The following is a 19,558-nucleotide window of genomic DNA, read 5'->3' as shown; positions in this document are numbered from 1 at the left end:
CAGCAATGGAGAAAAAAACAAAGAACACTCGGGCATACTTGGGGGCCCCCTCCCCCTTCCAAATTCAATACGGAGTAAAATCAAAACAGGCGAAAATGACGTCATCGGCGAAAAAGTTTTCGCCAAAAACACACGAAAACAGCTTTTCACTCCACATTGAATACGGGCCTAAGTTGGGATAAAGCCTGGACAGCCTAACATACTTGGGAATTCTATTATGCCAAACTATAGCTAATGGGGTCATACCAGACATTGCATTGTCCAATCAAGCAGCAACCTTGCGTTATATCAGGGACTGGATACATGGCAAAGACATATATGCTAATACAACACTTGGTAGGAACTTTCTCGCCTCCAAGGATCACAAGTTTCCTCCACCAGTATGACCAGGAGCTATCCTTTCACCTACACGATAACCCCCTGCTATGGGCAACACACAAACATTGGCACATACTGCGTTAGAAAGCTGGCCTTAATGCATACCACTCTATGCCTTTTATGGGTAACCCAAGTTTCAAGATGGCATGGCTTCCTATCCCTTCAAGCTGTGTCATAAGCCAAAAACCTATGTGGAGGAGTCCGATAGGTTTGATATTATACTTCCCTCCCCCTCTGGCATTTTTACAAGCCCAGCACTACATCAGCCAGGTTCTGCGGCATTGGTCCAACTCTAGAGATCACCTGCTTGCCCAAACCATACCTCCCTGTGAGGCCATCTCTACAGACGTATCCAATGGTAAGACAAGTGGCTTTCGTTTTTTTTTTGTTCCCTTACTATTCCTACATTGGTTCAGGCCCTAGCATTCTCCCAAAACAAAGTTTCTACCAGTATTTATATTATAATGACCTTTTTCCTCAATATTTTCAGCAACACCTACTTAGCACCGATCTGGTTCTCTCCACCACCCATACTTGCCCTAAATGTGGCAAAGAGCAAGCTGGCACCTATTAGTTTATAGGAATGCCCTTTCACTACATATTTCTGTCATTCTGTTCAGACATACGCAGAACAATGGACTAAATTATATTCCCTTCACCCCCGAATGGGCAGTTCTGGGATTTATGTCCCCGGGACGTGAGACAAAGGGCTGAAAGTCACTATTGTTAACCATCAGTGCGGCTGGTGGAAAGACAATTTTACAGAACTGGACGGGCTTCGGACCCCTGGAAATACAGGTGTCCCCCTATCTCCTCTGTTTTGTTTCTGCGGCCCACCTTCCCCCCAGGAAAGAAAACATCTGTTTTATTACCGTGTTATCACATTTTGTATTTTTCTTTTAAATTCCTGAACCCGGCGACTCATATTGGTTTTTCCTGCTGTGTTTACTGTGACCACAAGATTTTTTGCTATGTTCAATTATTGCAATTCCGTTTGCTCATTAGTATGTGACCATGTTTCAGTATTTTGCTGCCATTTGCTTCAATAAAAAAAAATATATATATATATATATATATATATATATATAAAAAACATCAAATAGCTTTCCCTTCACTCATTACGCTGGACAGCATTACTGGAGTCCATGAATGTGACTGATGAACAGAACAGGAAGCCTGGATAGCATCACTGCCTATGCCCTGAGTAACCGGCGCACCACAGCTAGTATAATCCTGCAACCCAATAACAGCAGCCCATCTAGGCTGCGTCCAGAGCACTACAGCCAGAGCCCTGTACCCAGCCTACTACACTACGTCCAGAGCCCTGTACCCAGCCTACTACACTACAGCCAGAGCCCTGTACCCAGCCTACTACACTACGTCCAGAGCCCTGTACCCAGCCTACTACACTACGTCCAGAGCCCTGTACCCAGCCTACTACACTACAGCCAGAGCCCTGTACCCAGCCTACTACACTACAGCCAGAGCCCTGTACCCAGCCTACTACACTACAGCCAGAGCCCTGTACCCAGCCTACTACACTACAGCCAGAGCCCTGTACCCAGCCTACTACACTACAGCCAGAGCCCTGTACCCAGCCTACTACACTACAGCCAGAGCCCTGTACCCAGCCTACTACACTACGTCCAGAGCCCTGTACCCAGCCTACTACACTACAGCCAGAACCCTGTATCCAGCCTACTACACTACAGCCAGAGCCCTGTACCCAGCCTACTACACTACAGCCAGAACCCTGTACCCAGCCTACTACACTACAGCCAGAACCCTGTACCCAACCTACTACACTACAGCCAGAGCCCTGTATCCAGCCTACTACACTACAGCCAGAGCCCTGTATCCAGCCTACTACACTACAGCCAGAGCACTATACCCAGCCTACTACACTACAGCCAGAGCGCTGTATCCAGCCTACTACACTACAGCCAGAGCGCTGTACCCAGCCTACTACACTACAGCCAGAGCGCTGTACCCAGCCTACTACACTACAGCCAGAGCCCTATACCCAGCCTACTACACTACAGCCAGAGCCCTGTACCCAGCCTACTACACTACAGCCAGAATCCTGTACCCAGCCTACTACACTACAGCCAGAGCCCTGTACCCAGCCTACTACACTACAGCCAGAGCCCTGTACCCAGCCTACTACACTACAGCCAGAGCCCTGTACCCAGCCTACTACACTACAGCCAGAATCCTGTACCCAGCCTACTACACTACAGCCAGAGCACTGTACCCAGCCTACTACACTACAGCCAGAGCACTATACCACAGCCAGAGCACTATAATAACCACCTATCTAGGCTACATTCAGAGCACTATAATAACCACCATCTATAATGAACATAGAGCCACATAATAACCAATATCTACACTGCATCCAGAGCACCATAATAACCATATACACTGCATCCAGAGCACTGAAATAACCACCATCATATGTATTAAAAGGCCAAAACTATAAATTGTTTTATATCAGAACTCAGCAAATTTTTTGGACTGTATAAAAGCCATATATTTGTATTATCATAGTAACCATCGCCGACATTGGATACACTTAGAGGTAAATTTACTAAAGTGACTTTTTAGAAGTGAGTTTTAAAAGTGAAGTTGAACATAGCAACCAATCAGATTCTAGCTATTATCTTCTAGAAGGTGCTAGTTAAATGTTAAGTAGAATCTGATTGGTTGCTATGGGCAACATCACTTTTAAAACACACTTCTAAAAACTCTCACTTTAGTAAATTTACCCCTTATACTTCACAGGACGGGGGTCCACCATTGTTGCCATGTAATCATATTCTCATTTGCCAATTCCAACAATAATATAATTAGTAGGAGGGAGGTACATTATCCCATATAATAATTAGAGAACTCATCTGCAGTAGCCAAACACATAGGACAAGAAATACATTATCCTATAAACTGTAGCACAGGTCCCCCCCTCCTCCCAAAAGCTGCTCAGCGGTCGGGCACATTATATGGCAGGAAATCCATGTCTATGAAGGCAGGAGACAGGTTTCTAAAACATGACTACACAGTTTTATTGTGAAATTCTGCTTGCTGAGAAAGGGTGTATATTCAGTAAATCTTTTTGAAAAAAAAAAACAGACAATATCAACATGAAAATAGGAATAAAATTAAACAGCTTTAAAAACACACAGATAAAGCGACTGCTGGGTCCAGACCTCGGGGATACAGAGGAACAGGATGGGGGGGGCTGGGGGCGATATGATATGGCACAGAAACAATCAGAGCGCAGGCTCCGATCACCATTGTACTCTTCTGCAATCCACTTCCTTTTCCTGTGGCCAAAACCCACCCTGACATCAGAGGCTCGAGGCCCACACGGAGGAGCTCCGTCACACCAGCGTTCCTCTCTGGGACAGGACAGAAGCTGCCAGCGGCATTCCAGATACGGCGGAACTAGAAGTCCCAGCGCGGTATGCCGGAGAGCCGCAGGCTGCCCGTCTCTGCTGTAGGAGATCAAGCCCAGCTCACTCATGTACAAAAACATCCGAGACACGTATATATATGTATAGAAAGGGAAGATCAGTTCTTGTGAAGCAGAATAAAACCCTCCCCCAAATTCTGCTGCTCTGCCACCCAGCACTGATAACTGGAGAGGTCAAGCAAAATGTGGCACTGCCCGCTGCCCCCATGAAGATGGCACTGCCCGCCCAACTCCTCCAATAGTCCTAGAAAACATGGCACTGGAGCCCAACCCTTTCTGGAAAAATGTCCCAAGGAACATGGCACAGCGCATGTCCCCCATCAATGGGACCTGCAGAACATGGCGAGGACCATATCGCAGGGGGGAGGGGACCTGCAGAGGAAGGGATTTGCCTCCCCGTTCTCCCTCTTGAGAGGTCCCTCCCAATAAGGCAGTGTGGCTGACACAGAAGGAGCAGTGCACGGCTTCATCGCGGGACCCCCTCCTCAGCCCCAGGTGTAGGACAGAGCCGGGGCCGTATGGGCAGAGAGGGGAGCAGACTGAGTGCGTGAGGAAAGGGGGGGCGGTGGGGGAGGTTGTTTCCATTCGCAAATCGGCTGGGCCTTACAGCAAGTCACACGTGTTCTTCTTGCGACCTCGCTTGGCCTGTAGAGCAGCTCTTGTTGCCATCTCAAAAACTTCCCGCACACCGTCCTTCGTTTTTGCAGAGCACTCCAGGTAGCCGAAAGCGCTGATCCTGTTAGCCATATCTCGCCCTTCTTCTGGTTTCACCGGCTCCTGTGCGGAAGAGCAACGTCAGGAACATAAATGCACAACTCTCCTTTCCTAATAACATTAAATGTTCCTTTCACGAGCGCTCCTGCTAGGCTGTTTTAGCGTGGTGCCGCGCCCTGCACGATTTCAAACGGGCAGAATCTGACCTTTTAAAACTTGCTGAGTGCCGTCCCCACCCGCGGGCAGGAAAAATACTGGTGCATCTATTCACTCAGAGACGAGAACTTGGGGGCAGCCCGGCATGTCCGTAAGTGCCGGGCACGCCCCCAAAGAGTGTTAAAAAGGGAAGACGCACTCCCTTTTCGAGCGCATGCAGAAGTACCTCTTTCTAGGTCCGATGCCGGACAGAGCGTTAACATCATTTCACCCCTCCTACTGCCCAGGCCCCTGACCACTCCCTCGCTTCCACCAAAGGCCAGACTGCTTCCTTTCCCATCATACTGCCCAGACAGGCCCCTGATCACTATCTTCACACCTGCTAATGCCCAGGCCTTTCCCCAATGCGCAGGTCCTGGACCACTACCTTCCCTTCCTGACGCCCAGGCCCTGACCATCCCCTTACGCCCTGTCCTCAACTGCTCCCATCCACATGACCAGGTCCTGACCATCCTCTTCCCGATGCCAAGGACCCAAACCACTCCCTTACCCTTCCAAGTACACCCCCCCCCCCCCCCCCCAACTGCTCCTTTTCCCTTCCAGATACTCAGGCCCATGACCATTGCCTTACTTGACCATTAGGTCAAACCCCGACCACTCCCTACCTTCTAATACAGAGAACCACCTCCTCCATCCTCCTAACATCGCTATGTGTAAAGTCTGTGTTACACACCTGCTTCATTTTGGCCAGCTCACGGCGGGTGTGCTCGTCATTCCTCAGATCTTTCTTGTTTCCCACCAATATTATGGGCACATTGGGACAAAAATGTTTCACCTCTGGAGTCCACTTCTCAGGGATGTTCTCTGAAGATTTGAGAAACGGAGACAAGGTGAGACATCACGAGTGACCCCCAAGTGAGTGGGAGAAAGTACCGCCAGTTATACAATAGGCCACATCATTCATTGAAGGGAGGCATTCAACTTTGTGCAACTTTAATGTTTCAGATTAAAAATTGTCATCCACCAACTTTTACTAAAGCTGGGCACGCACTGCCTGATTTTTTGGGAAGGCAAACAGGGCGATTTTATTTGGTACACCAAAATCCCCAATACCAGCCTTACACATTATGCGATTTTTTGATTAAAGTTACAGATTTTCCGGAAAATCTGTAGGAAATATGGGGAGATTATCGAGAACGCACACACTGCTCGACAACGGGAGATTTTCTACCTTGGGCGAACCATCGGATAATTGAAGGAATGAGTTTGTGGAAATTTTTTCAGTTTTGTCGCCAAAACGCCCATGCCTACACACTATGCAATATATCCGGCCGATCGCCCTTTTATTGGCAATTGGGCAACATAATTATATAGTGTGTACATAGTGTTCTGCCCAGGCTGTTTTCTGCGGGCGCATCGCCCGGCAGAAAGCCTGCCGCCCGGCACTTTTCCCCGCTGACCCCCGCAGTGGAACGCTGGCCTCTGAAGTGACCGGATGCTAAAGAAGCCTCCTATCGCTTCAGAGGCCAGCGTTCCCAGTGATGCACTGCGCGGGTGACGTCATGACGTCACCCGTGACCTGTGGAGCCTGCCCCGCGCGCCTGCTGGATCTAGTTAGGTCCAGTCAGCGCGAGCGGCCAGCAAGTAAAGGTAAGTGCTAGGCTGGGGCCAGGACCAGTCTGGGGGCACTATTTAAAGTGTGGGGGCACTGCATAAGGGACACTATTTAAGCCTGGGGACACTGCATAAGGGGCCAGCCTGGGGGCACTACTTCAGCCAGGGGGCAATGCATAAAGGGGAAAACCTACAGGGGGCACTGTATAATGGGTACTTTTGACAGAGCCAGTGGGGGAGCAGCCTGAGACCTGTCGGGCTGGATTGGTAAGGGAGATACCCCTTTTCCCGGCGCGCGCATAACTGCGAAGGTCCCCGCCCGGCTACTTTTGGATGCCAACTGGCTGGAAAAAAATTCTGGGGAGATCACTGCCTAGCATTAGGCAGCATTTCACTAAATGAATCCGGCTTTTTGCTCATTTCCTGCGTTTTTCACTATTCCACTTATTTCCGTTATAGCTTTTGGCAAGTTAAATTTGCATGAAAGTGGAACGCTCCATCACACCGTGCCCATTTTGAGAACATGCCTCAAGCTGGTGCAAACAAACTAACTTTAAAGGGCAAAAGACCTTAGAAAGTTACTTCAGCCTGAACTCACTCATCCCTCTAACCTACACCTAGAGAAATGTCCTCAAGATTCATGGACTCACCCAAACTGTCAGGGCTGTCGATGGAGAAACACATGAGGATGACGTCAGTATCAGGATAGGACAGTGGTCGGAGACGATCGTAATCCTCCTGGCCAGCTGTATCCCAAAGAGCCAGCTCAACCTGCAGAAGAGAGTTATTAGGCGCAGCTTTATCATCAGACCTTATTGCTGCTCTCAATCCACGTAGCGCGGCCCTCGCCTTACCTGTTTGGAGTCAACCTCTATGTCAGCCACATAATTCTCAAACACGGTGGGCACGTAGACCTCTGGGAACTGGTCTTTGCTGAATACGATGAGCAGACAGGTCTTCCCGCAGGCCCCGTCCCCAACGATCACAAGCTTCTTACGTATGGCAGCCATTCCTAGGAAAGCAGAGAGGCGGTCACACGCGGCAGGGAGCAGTTGTTAGCAGGCATGTGAGGGGGTGAGAAGCTCAGTGAGTTACAGGAAAAACGTCAAGACCTGTGATGTCACATGTACTGCAACATGCAAAGATGCGCCTGGCTGCAGCCCAACGTCCTGGGCCTGCGCTAATGATACAGCGTGCCTTGGACACTATGTGGGTGAGGTTAGTGGAAGCTGCAAACGCCCTTTTGTTTAGCCTTATTCCAATTGTATATAGGGTGCCAAAGTCTTATTTACCAAAATAGAATGGGTAATATGGCAATTTTAAAATAACAATTACAAGGCCTGGATAAATAGTACCGGAGAAGATCATGCCGGCTACAGCGCATGGAGGTGAAACTTAAGGTAAGAGGCCAGGATGGGCCAACAAGGTAAATCATGGGATGCAAGTAGGGTCCTCAGCAACATGGCACAGAGACACATGGGGGCCCCCTGGAATGACGGCACACAGGGGCCACCCTCGCACCCAATAAAGACATCACAGCAATGAGGTCACACCTCCCCTTAGTGTCTCTGGATACCTCGTTCTAGATTTAGATAATTGTCTAACCCACTGGTGTCTAGGGACATGTCTAGAATGTGAGCTCTTACCAGCAGGGCCCTCTACCCTCTTGTGCTTCTCCCTACTTTAATTTCTTCTACTTCTTACTCAGCACTAGGGAACCTAACGGTGCGTACACACTGGGCGATAAAGTGGACGACTGAACGATAACGATATCATTATCGTTCAGTCGTCCACTTTATCGTCCATTTTTAACACCAAAAAGATGAACGATGACGACGACGCGTCGCATGAACGACATTGAGCACAGCCTGCCGGGGACACACTACACGATATCGCTCAGGGTACATGTCGTGTAGTGTGTACGCACCATAGCACTTGGATGCTTATGCTCTGTCGTTTATCTGGGTGTTATGGTCACTAATGTAGCAATATACACTGGTGGCCAATATTGCGGACAGATTTTGAAATTTGAATGTTCTTCAACCTTGAATGCTTATAAAAACGGTTTCACTTCGCGCAGTGCAACGATTTATAAATCAAATGAAAGGAAATGTAATACTGAATTCAACACAATAAACAGGAGGTGAAATATTTGCATTACAAGGGAAGTTATGCTACTTTCAGTCAAAGAAGCACAGATGCCTTAGATTCAAGTAGCGGATTGTAGTAACAGCTACTACCAGCCAATCGGAATCGCCGTTCTGAGGACCAATCAGCTGTGGTTTATGAGTAGGTGCAAGGTCATGTTCAGAGGTGGGAAAGGTCAGTTTGGAGGTTTCATTTTGCAGAATAAAGTTGGTTACTGAAGTGCGATTATGGTCGGATGTTTGTGTGTATTGTTTAGTGCTAACGACGGTGTAAAAAATAAATACAACAATGTCATCCAGGCAAAGTGGTGACTGGTCACCCAGGAAGAGATCCAGGATTGTGGCGTTACGTGAAAATGGTCTTTCGTATGCAGCAATTGCCAGAGAAGTTGGTGGGAATGTGACAACATCAGGAGTACGAAAGTTTTGCTTACGTTATATGGAAACACAATCTATACAAAACAAAGAAGGAAACGGCCGGAAAAAGTGCACAACAGCTGTTGATGATAGGAGAATAAAACTAATTTGCGTCGGGGACAGATGGATGTCATCTGCGGCCATTAGCAGTGACCTGAGTGCAACTGGTGTTTTTGTCAGTGCAAGAACGGTACGGAAAAGACCAACGGAGGTTGGCCCAAAAGGTAGGATTCCCCGAAAAAAAGCCATTGCTGAATAAAAAGCAGCGGCAGAAACGAACACACGGGGGGAAAAGAACACATTGCATGGACACAAGGTCAGTGGAAACAAGTGTTATGGAGTGACGAAACTAAGATATCAATCTTAGACAGTGATGGGAGAAAATATCGGAGACGTCACATCGGGGAAGAGGTACATCCAGATTGCATTCAAGCAACAAGAAAGAATCCTACAAGTGTTATGATCTGGGCATGTATGACAGCAGATGCTGGAGGCCGCCTTTATGTCATAGATGGCACACTGACACCATCCTACAAGTGTTATGATCTGGGCATGTATGACGGCAGATGCTGGAGGCCGCCTTTATGTCATAGATGGCACACTGACACCATCCTACAAGTGTTATGATCTGGGCATGTATGACAGCAGATGCTGTAGGCCGCCTTTATGTCATAGATGGCACACTGAAACCATCCTACAAGTGTTATGATCTGGGCATGTATGACAGCAGATGCTGGAGGCCGCCTTTATGTCATAGATGGCACACTGATACCATCCTACAAGTGTTATGATCTGGGCATGTATGACAGCAGATGCTGTAGGCCGCCTTTATGTCATAGATGGCACACTGACACCATCCTACAAGTGTTATGATCTGGGCATGTATGACGGCAGATGCTGTAGGCCGCCTTTATGTCATAGATGGCACACTGACACCATCCTACAAGTGTTATGATCTGGGCATGTATGACAGCAGATGCTGGAGGCCGCCTTTATGTCATAGATGGCACACTGATACCATCCTACAAGTGTTATGATCTGGGCATGTATGACAGCAGATGCTGTAGGCCGCCTTTATGTCATAGATGGCACACTGAACAGGAGAAAGTACATTGACACCATCCTACAACCAAAACTTCTACCTTCTATCAGGGATCTTTTTCCAGGCAATGCCCCATTTTTTCCCATCAGGATTCAGCTCCCTGCCACACTGCACGGATATGCAAACCGTGATACACGGAGAATGACATACAGGTGCTGGGATGGCCAGGAAACGGCCCAGACCTGAACCCCATAGAACATTTGTGGTTCAGTTTGACAAAACTGGTACATCTGAGGCGTCCATCCAATAAAAGACAATTAATTGAGGCTATAATTGTCTCATGGCACCACATAATAAAGTAGGAAGAGCTCCAAACATTGGTTGGCTCAATGACACGTCGCTGTGCTGCGGATACCCAACGAAATACTGACAGGACAGTAACATCATAACTACACAGGGATTTTCACCCTAAGTGTTGATTTCACTGCATAACTTCCCTTGTAATGCAAATATTTGACCTGTTTATTATGTTGAATTCAGCATTAAATTTCCTTTCATTTAATATATGAATTATTGCACTGCATGGAGTGTAACCGTTTTTATAAGCATTCGAAGTTGAAAAACATTCAAATTTCAAAAAGTGTCTGCAATTTTGCCCACCACTGTATATTATCCATGTCCTTGTCCTGTAAGTCACTTGTCTACAATTTATGTACTTTGTAAGGCGCTGCAGAATATATATATATATATATATATATATATATATATATATATATATATATATATATAATAATGTAACCCACTAATGACATTACAATGAGGCTACATCTCCCCTTAGTGTCTCCGGAATACCCACTTCCTTTATTTAAATAATGGCATCACTGTGATGAGGTCACACCTCTCCTTAGTGTCCCCCTAAACCACTGACATCACAGTGATGAGGTCACACCTCTCCTTAGTGTCCCCCTAAACCACTGACATCACTGTGATGAGGTCACACCTCTCCTTAGTGTCCCCCTAAACCACTGACATCACAGTGATGAGGTCACACCTCTCCTTAGTGTCCCCCTAAACCACTGACATCACAGTGATGAGGTCACACCTCCCCTTAGTGTCCCCCTAAACCACTGACATCACAGTGATGAGGTCACACCTCCCCTTAGTGTCACCTTATCCATAAACCACAAATGATAACAGTGATGAGGCCACACCTCCTATTAGGGTCTCCAGTAACCCACTAACGATGTCACAGTGATGAGGTCACACCTTACATTAGTCTCACTACATCTCAAATGACGTCAGAGTGATGAGGTCACACCTCCCCTTAGTGTCACCTTATCCTTAACCCACCAATGCCATCAGTGATGAGGTCACATCTCCCTTCATGGTCTTTAGTAACCCACTAATGACATCACAGTAACTAGGTCACGCCTCCCTAAGTGCCTCCGGTAAACCACTCATGACGTCACAGTGATGAGGTCAGTGTATCAGTGACATCACTACCGCAAGGAGACTTTCTGATCAGAGCTAGGAGACGCCCTTATCCCACCAACCCTCTTGTATTTATCTGCCCCAGTCTGACCCCCGGCTCTGTAGCCCCACCCACACGGACCATGACGTCAGGACCACCGCCTGACGTCACTACCACAGTGCATCCTCCAGACACAACAAGCGCATCTATGCGGGTCCTCTCATACCCGGAGACACCCCATACATTGTGTTCTCATGACGTCACGCTTCCGCTATGACGTCACACGACCCACGGGCGGGAAACACCCTAAACGCGCGTTCTCGTCTCTTCGCGCAGGAACCCGTCTGACGCAGGCGCAACTGCACCCTTTCCCGAGGAGACGGAGACGTGGCTCGGGCTGTAAGTACGAGGCCAGGGCACCTACCGTCCGCTCTATCCCGCTGCTTCCACCCGTCCGACCAGCCGTGACGTGTCAGCTACCCCGCCTTTTCCGCCAATGGCAGCGAGCGCCGCCCATGACTGACAGCCCGGCCAGCCAATAGCGGGCAGGAACCGGAGAGATTACAAGTGACAGGAAAAGGATGTGATTGACGCTTCAAAAGAGCCAATCACAGGCCTGAGAGAGCAGCTAATCACCGCAGCATCTCGGCAGTGACGCTGAGTGGCCGCGCCGGTCACATGACAAGCCGGACACAGGGCCATATTGGGAATATGAAACCTGTGTATGTGATCACAGTGAGTGCTAGGTGGAGCAACCCTAACCTGGGAGAAGAGTTTAGACAGACGGGGTGGAGATAGCTGCTGTCCCTCCTCACTGCTTAGGGTTCTACAAGACATTGAGGCACATTTACAAAACTAAACTGCAGCAGCCAATTAGACATCGGCTTACAATGTGTAACCTGTGAACGCCTAATAAAAGCTCGCCACTGATTGGTTGCCGTGTGGAAATGGGCAGTGAAAGCTAGCATGGGCTTCAACCATCAAATTTTGCATTGCGACGGTAACAAACCATCGTATCAAAACTATTAGATGGAAGAACCATCACCAAGGTTTGCGCATGTGCGAGAATTGTGGTTTGCGCAAATGCAATACAGTCTGCAGACCATCGCTCTTAAACCATTCAATGGCAGCGGATATCTGAAAGCTATCACTTAGAAAAACCAATAGCATCGGAGAAAACTAAAAACATTAATATTTGTACTATCGCTGTCAGTGCCTATTTCTGTGGTAACAGGAGATGTTTGTGCCTAGATTCAGTGTTAATATAGAGCTCTATTAATGTATAAGAAAATTCGAGGGTCCAATAAAACAGACGAAGGGGCCTTATCACCACTCAGAGGAACCGTGGTGACAATTATATTCCAATCCATATCTTTACTTTCTGCTATGTGTCATTGTATGTTACAGATTGCTCTGAATATACAATCCTATGTAATATGTCCACATGAAGCATAATCATTTCTTTTTCATCTGTATGGGGGACACTGCGACTGTGTGAATGTAGAAGGTGCTCCGGTAGTTAGGCACGCTACAGCAGCGTGTACTATCTCCTTAATCAAGCTAGGTACACAACGTACAAACGTGCAACCAGGTGCTGCAACGAGACATTGTGCACGCCGTACACGCCACATCAATTGGTGTTCGACGGCGCAATGTATCATTGCATGTAACAGCACAGCGTTGTTTATTACGTCGTCCAATCTGCCGTACAGAACAGCAATTGGGACGATGCAATGAACAACTGATCGGGCACACACTATATGATGTGAACGATTTATAGTTTCAGTCTGTGTCGGAACGATGTATATCGCACAATACATCAAAAAGAGTATACCCAGCTTAAGTCTGCAGTAAAGACATAGGAGTCGTCACCCTACCCCCAATTTCATCAGGAAAGCCACCGACGCAATCTGGTCGCTACCAACTATAGTAGAGAATAAGAGTAATATGTGCCAACAAGCACAGATCAGCCTGTGCTCCCATAGGGAGGAGGTGGTTGCCTATTAGTGGTCAGTGCAGTATAGTTTATCAGCTGGGGCAGATCATGTAAGACAGCAAGGGGATTTATCAAATAGCCATCGCCTTAGGGGAGCTGCATATGCCCACCATTTTAATTTCCTCATTGGTGGGATGTACCTCTAAACCAGTGATTCCCAACCTCGGTCCTCAAGGCACACTAACAGTCCTGGTTTTAGTGATATCCATGCTTGAGCACAGATGGTTAAATAAAAATACCTAAGGTACTAATTAAGTCACCTGTACTCAACTATGGCTATCCTTAAAACCTGGACTGTTAAGCTGGCCACACACTAGACCAACTTACATCCAACCAGCCAACTTGTTGATTGGTTGGAATGAAAATCTGGTAAGGAATGAAAGCAAATGACAATCAGCAATTTGCTCCCAAACGCCGGAAAATGAACAAAAACTGTTGTTTGAACAAATTGTTTAGATCAAACATTTAACAAACTTGTCTGACCGACCATTTTCATCTGTTTTCTGGCATTTAGGAGCAAATTACTGATCATCATTTTCTCCCATACGTTACCAGATTTTCATTCCAACCAATCAACAAGTTGGATGTAAGTTGGTCTAGTGCAGGGGTTCCCAACCTCGGTCCTCAAGGCACACTAACAGTCCAGGTTTTAGGGATAGCCATACTAGAGCACAAGTGACTTAATTAGTGCCTCAGTTATTTTGATTAAACCATCTGTGCACAATCATGGATATCACTAAAACCAGGACTGTTAGTGTGCCTTGAGGACCGAGGTTGGGAATCACTGGTCTAGTGTGTGGCCAGCTTTAATGTGCCTTGAGGACTGTGGTTGGGAACCCCTGCTCTAAACAGTAAAACAGCCAGCCAACTGTGTACTCTCTTCTGTATCTCCCCAAAGGTAGACAATGCACCGTTATAGGTTTGTACTACGGTTCAATAATATAAACATCTAGTTCACGGTTATATTGTGCACTACACCAGTGGTTCTCAAACTCGGTCCTCAGGACCCCACACAGGTCACGTTTTTCCAGGTCACCCAGCAGATGGACAGGTGTAGTCATTACTCACTGACACATTTTAAGAGATCTACAGGTGGAGCCAATTATTTCGTCTGTGATTCTGTGAGACCTCTCTTCTCTTCTGACAGATTGTACATTGCACAGCCCATTAAGACTACTCATTCTGTAGATTCACTCTGTAATAGATTCTACACTACATATGCAGAGATACTTGAGTCACTTCCCTTTGAATGTAACGTCCTGTTTGGGCCGGAGTTAGGCAGGTAGAGGGCACCGAAGGAAAATGTTTTGACATTACCAGACCTAGAGCCCCAAATTATCAATACTTTCATTAGATCTGGGCTCTTCCATACCAGAGGAAATTCTGCTTTCTTACCCTAGGCCAGAGGTTCCCAAATGCGGTCCTCAAGGCTCCCCAACAGTTCTGGTTTTGGATATATCTATGGCTGAGCACAGGTGGTTAAATCAATTTGACTGAGGTGCTAATTAAGTCACCTGTGCTCAACCATGGATCTCTCTAAAACCTGAACTATTGGGGAGCCTTGAGGACAGTGTTTGGGAACCTCTGTCCTAGGCGAAGCATATAGGGAAACAGGCATGGTCAACCAAGAGATCAGCATCTACCTTTGATAAGCAGCTAGTATGAAAGGCTCTTGGCCCACTCATGAGTTCCTGTAAGGTAGTCCGCCTCCTTCTCTTCAAGGATCAGTGGTCCTGGCGAGATGAATAAAGGAGCTAAGACCTTCTGAAATTCCCTCCAAAGAGATTTTTAACTACCAAAGAGGCAGGGTAAAAACAGATGGGCAATCAGGGGGTGCCATTCTTTATTTGATCTCCTCGGGAGTGGTGGTTCCAGTTACTGAATAATTGAGGGGGGTTGGGATTTTATTTCAAACTTTTTTTTTTCGGCCAAGATGGACACTTAAATGAGTAAGAAAGGGCATGGCACAGGACGCATTACTGGTCTCCATACATTATCAAGGACACGTATCCTTCTGTCCCAATCAGCAATTATGTCTTTACTTCCAGCCCGGCTGCTGAGATGAGAGTTTTCACAAAAATGATGGCCGTTGTGGTCACTCTCCTGTGAGCCAGGGGAGTAACGGGGATTAAGTTACAGGGAGAAGGGACCACTGCACCTACTAATAATAAGGACCCCAATTGTTACCAATTATGCCAATGTTAAAGTATGGGGGTGCTGCCAAGGACCAATATGAAGACTCATATATCAGCACTCCAGGAAAATGGAAAAGAAATGTCCTATAGTGGCGGACAGGAGAAAAAACTTGTAATTCAAATAAAATATCATCTTTATTATTCGTTAAAACCTTATTCAGTTAAATATGCTAAAATTGTATAGATATAAGAAATAGTGGGGGAAAAAAAAAAAAAGAGGGATTAAAAAAAGTGAAAATAAAAGTAGACCCTGACACACTAAAGCTGCATACACACACACACACACACACACAACGATTTAGTAAATTAACAATTTTAGTAAACGATTTTCGTTCATTTTTTCAAGGGAAAAATGAACAAAAATAGTTTAATCGTTCATTTACTAAATGTAATGAACGATTTTTTTTTTTGAACGACAAACGATTTTTGCATATTCCCATACTGAAAATCGTTGAGTTGGTCAGTCTGAACTACAAACGTGAACTCGCATGAACGATAATAGTTTAATCGTATTAACTCAGAAAGTGAACGATTTTTTTCAACGATTGAACAATATTGTTATCGATAATCGTTCAAAAAATAGTTGTGTGTATATACACCTTAAATGTTACAATCCTACAATAAACTAATTATATATTATTACTGTCTATGACTTATTTGTAGCGATTTGTGTAGATCAATTAGGTTACCAATTAGGAATAGAGGGGAAGCCGACGGATGAAATCCTGACCGCCGGTTTCCAGACTGTCTAATCCCGGCAAGGTACAAATGACAGGCGTCAAAATCCCGACACCTGTCATTAGATCTACGCCAGGAGCCCGTCACCTGGCTTACAAATCGAAGGTAAGCCAGATGGGAAGAGGGGGAGGTTAGGCAGCACGCAGGTGACTTAGGGTTAGGCTGCAGGGAAGGAGGTGTTAGGTTTAGGCACCCCTAAAAGATGGTTAGTTAATACTTACCTTCCTAGCTTTGGGATCTTCACCCCTGCCGGGCTTCCGCTGCCGAGATTAGACCCGCCGGCCAGTGGTAAATCATACTGATGCCCCTTAGATTATACTGTATAATTGTCAAATTCAAGAGCAATCAATATTTATATCCAAACAATGAGAGTGGTTTCAAACATATAAAATATAGTTTCCCAGAAAAACTCAAATAAAATAAACCCTTGTTAGATATATACAGATATTTACTTCAATGTGAGTTTTTCTGGGAAACTCTATATATTATATGTTTGAAACCACTCTCATTGTTTGGATATAAATATTGATTGCTCTTGAATTTGACAATGATTCAGTATACTCTAAGGGACATATCAACTAGATAGCTATTCCGAATGCATTGGTAACCTAATTGATGTACACAAATATCCCTACAAATAAAAGTCATACACTCAGTAATAATATATAGTTTGTTAGGTTATATTTTATTTGAATTACAAGTTTTCTCTCCTGTGCGCCAATATAGGACATTTCTTTTCCATTTTTCTGGAGTGCTGATCTAGGAATAATGGGGGTGACCTATCCTTTCTCTAGCCGCTAGAAACAGGTAAGTGCATACTCTGGCACCACATTCATGGCTTACAGATCACCTTGCGCTCTCCCTATGAAAGGTAATTTAAGGACGGCTATGCTCTACTTTTCTTCAGGGTATTTTTACCAGCAGGCAAGGTCCTAGATCTACAGAGACAAATATGGTCTTTCCTTCATGCCTAGAGAACGTTACTTCTGTTATGCATGAAGGGACTGGAGAACACGTTTCATAACCAAACTCAATAAGAATTATCCCTTCACAGCTCGGGGGGCTGGATGATTGAGGTATAGTACATAGTGGTTACAGACAGCATAATTGCAATCACGCTTATGGCTAGGAGCTACCACAGTGCAGAAAGTCATTTCATAGTGTGAGGGGAGAGGTTTTCATACCTCCACTTTTTTGCAGGATGGTCTAAACTGTGGTTTGAGACTTTGAAAATAAATGCAAAATATGTCTTCAATACCCAAAGAAAAGCATCTTTCATGCTGTTGTAGAACTGGAAGTGTTTTCAGGTTGGTCTCGCTAGATTAGTATATAGTACAGCCCTGTCCTGTTTTTCCAATACGCAGTTCAGCAGAGCATTTGGCCAGTGGCACAAAGGCATAGACTGTACATTAGTTCCAGAAAACATGTACCTGAGATTTTTGCAGCTAAAGATGCACAGCAAATTTAGGCCGCGATTTAATTCAAAGCGATGAATAGCCCTGGGAGAGAGCTTCTGGAGCGATTCAATTCAGAGCACTGTTTGGTCCATTTAAAAAGGATTTCTTCTCATACGTTCCTGCGGGTGCACAGAGAAATCAGACGCGCGGCTGTTTTCCAGCTTAGCGTGGCGCTAGCAGCCTCGCGGCCGCTACTTTAATTGGTGAGAGTCAGTTCTCGTGATTAAACACCCAGGTTAAGTCGTGAGAACCAGCATTCTCCGACTTAACATTGTGCTGAATTGAAGAGCTCCGGGAGCTCCCTACCGGGGCTATTCATCATCGCTTTAAATTGAATTGCGGCCTTGGGGCGGTATGTACTAAGCATTGCATCAGCGATGCGGTACATCCCGCCTGTCTTCAGGTACATACCGTGGTTGATTACCGCGGTTTAACATCCAGAAGTCCCTCTGGCGTCCTTCTGCGCATGCACAGAAGGGGTTAGAGAGGGATCCAGTCAGATCCTTCCCAAGGGGAAGCGACCCTGAAAGAACCCCATGGGCGCCACCTGGAGGTGGCATTACCCACGGGTACAAAGCATCGGTGGGTTTTCCCCTTTAGTACATCTCGGCCTTAGCGTGAACCAGCACTTAACTATGACCATGAGGACTCTTAAGTATCTCTGCTGGGAGGAGATATAGAACGGGAGGAGCTTTTCATATTAGTGTATAACTCCTGGAGCGCCTTCTATACCCCCAATGTTTAAAGAGCTTCTCCCTCTCCCATCCCCATGAACTCAATGGATTTAAAGTCCAAAAATCTGGTTCTTTACAGTAAGATCTCGTTTTGGGTTTTAATTTAATGTTTCCAGTATTTTCTCATTCACAATTGCAGGGGAAACTCCCAATACAAACTATACACCCACGCCAGAAACCGGATTCTTTTTAATGTTGTTGTATTTATCATTATGAAGCCTAGCTGTGTATATACTCAGGACAGTCCCAGCTCAGCTCTGGAAGCACAATAGTGTGTACACTCAGGAGAGGCCCAGCTGTGTATATACTCAGGACTGGCCCAGCTCAGCTCTGGATCCCAGTATGACGCGCCCCTTTTCATAACACTTAGTGGCATGCCTGGCACTTACGGACATGCCGGGCTGGCCCCAAGCTCTCTTGCCTCCGTGGATAGATGCCGGGCAACTGGTGGTGATCGTTGCACCACTGTTTTATCCCACCTGCAAGACAATGCAGCTCGTGGGAAAGGACGGCACCCACCATGTTTTAGCGGGAATGCTAGTAGCAATACCATGGTCCATCGCCCTTTTCCTCTTCAGGGTCTACAGGCTCCACAGGGAGACCTTGGGGTATAGGTGATGCAGAGTCATCCGGGCACCTTACGCAATAAATTTCTCTCCCAGGATACACTCGGGTCTCCCTCTATACCCCGCCACCGGGCCAGAGGCACCTCAGTTTCGTTCGGGCTACTGATACGCAGGGGGCTGTAAACAGCCCCTGAAGAGTTTTTAAAGATTCTTAATTCCAGGGGACGTCCACGCAGCCACTCTGTCACCCACGCTGGCACTGATCCGGGGATCTCGGCGGGCCTCCGGGGTCTTTGGACCCCGCAAGGATCCATGGACTGCGGCCGGACGCTACGGGGAGCAGGTAAGTGGCGGGTCACCACGAGCGGTGAGCAACAGTCTTTTCCTCCAGGGCTAAGGGGACTCCCTGGGGATGACAGCAAGTGGAGCCAGGCACAGAGACCTGCACTACCACTAGACCA

The 19,558-nt window shown here is 46.6% G+C and overlaps 1 protein-coding gene across 1 annotated transcript; it reads right to left on the bottom strand.

Moving 5' to 3' along the window:
- Positions 1–3,415: 3,415 nt before the first annotated feature.
- On the bottom strand, positions 3,416–11,941 carry LOC148542337 (transforming protein RhoA-like). The gene is made up of 5 exons (XM_088470317.1): positions 11,836–11,941; positions 7,189–7,346; positions 6,985–7,105; positions 5,454–5,584; positions 3,416–4,627 (listed from the first exon to the last, which is right to left on the bottom strand). The coding sequence occupies exons 2-5, from the start codon at positions 7,342–7,344 to the stop codon at positions 4,454–4,456; spliced, it is 582 nt and encodes a 193-aa protein (XP_088326443.1). The 5' UTR covers positions 7,345–7,346; positions 11,836–11,941; the 3' UTR covers positions 3,416–4,453.
- Positions 11,942–19,558: the final 7,617 nt, after the last annotated feature.

Source organism: Taudactylus pleione, unplaced genomic scaffold (assembly GCF_031769625.1).
Source record: "Taudactylus pleione unplaced genomic scaffold, aTauple2 ptg000013l, whole genome shotgun sequence".
Classification (NCBI taxonomy): domain Eukaryota; kingdom Metazoa; phylum Chordata; class Amphibia; order Anura; family Myobatrachidae; genus Taudactylus; species Taudactylus pleione.
The sequence above is the reverse complement of the archived record's forward strand: the minus strand, read 5'-3'. Positions and strand labels throughout refer to the sequence as shown.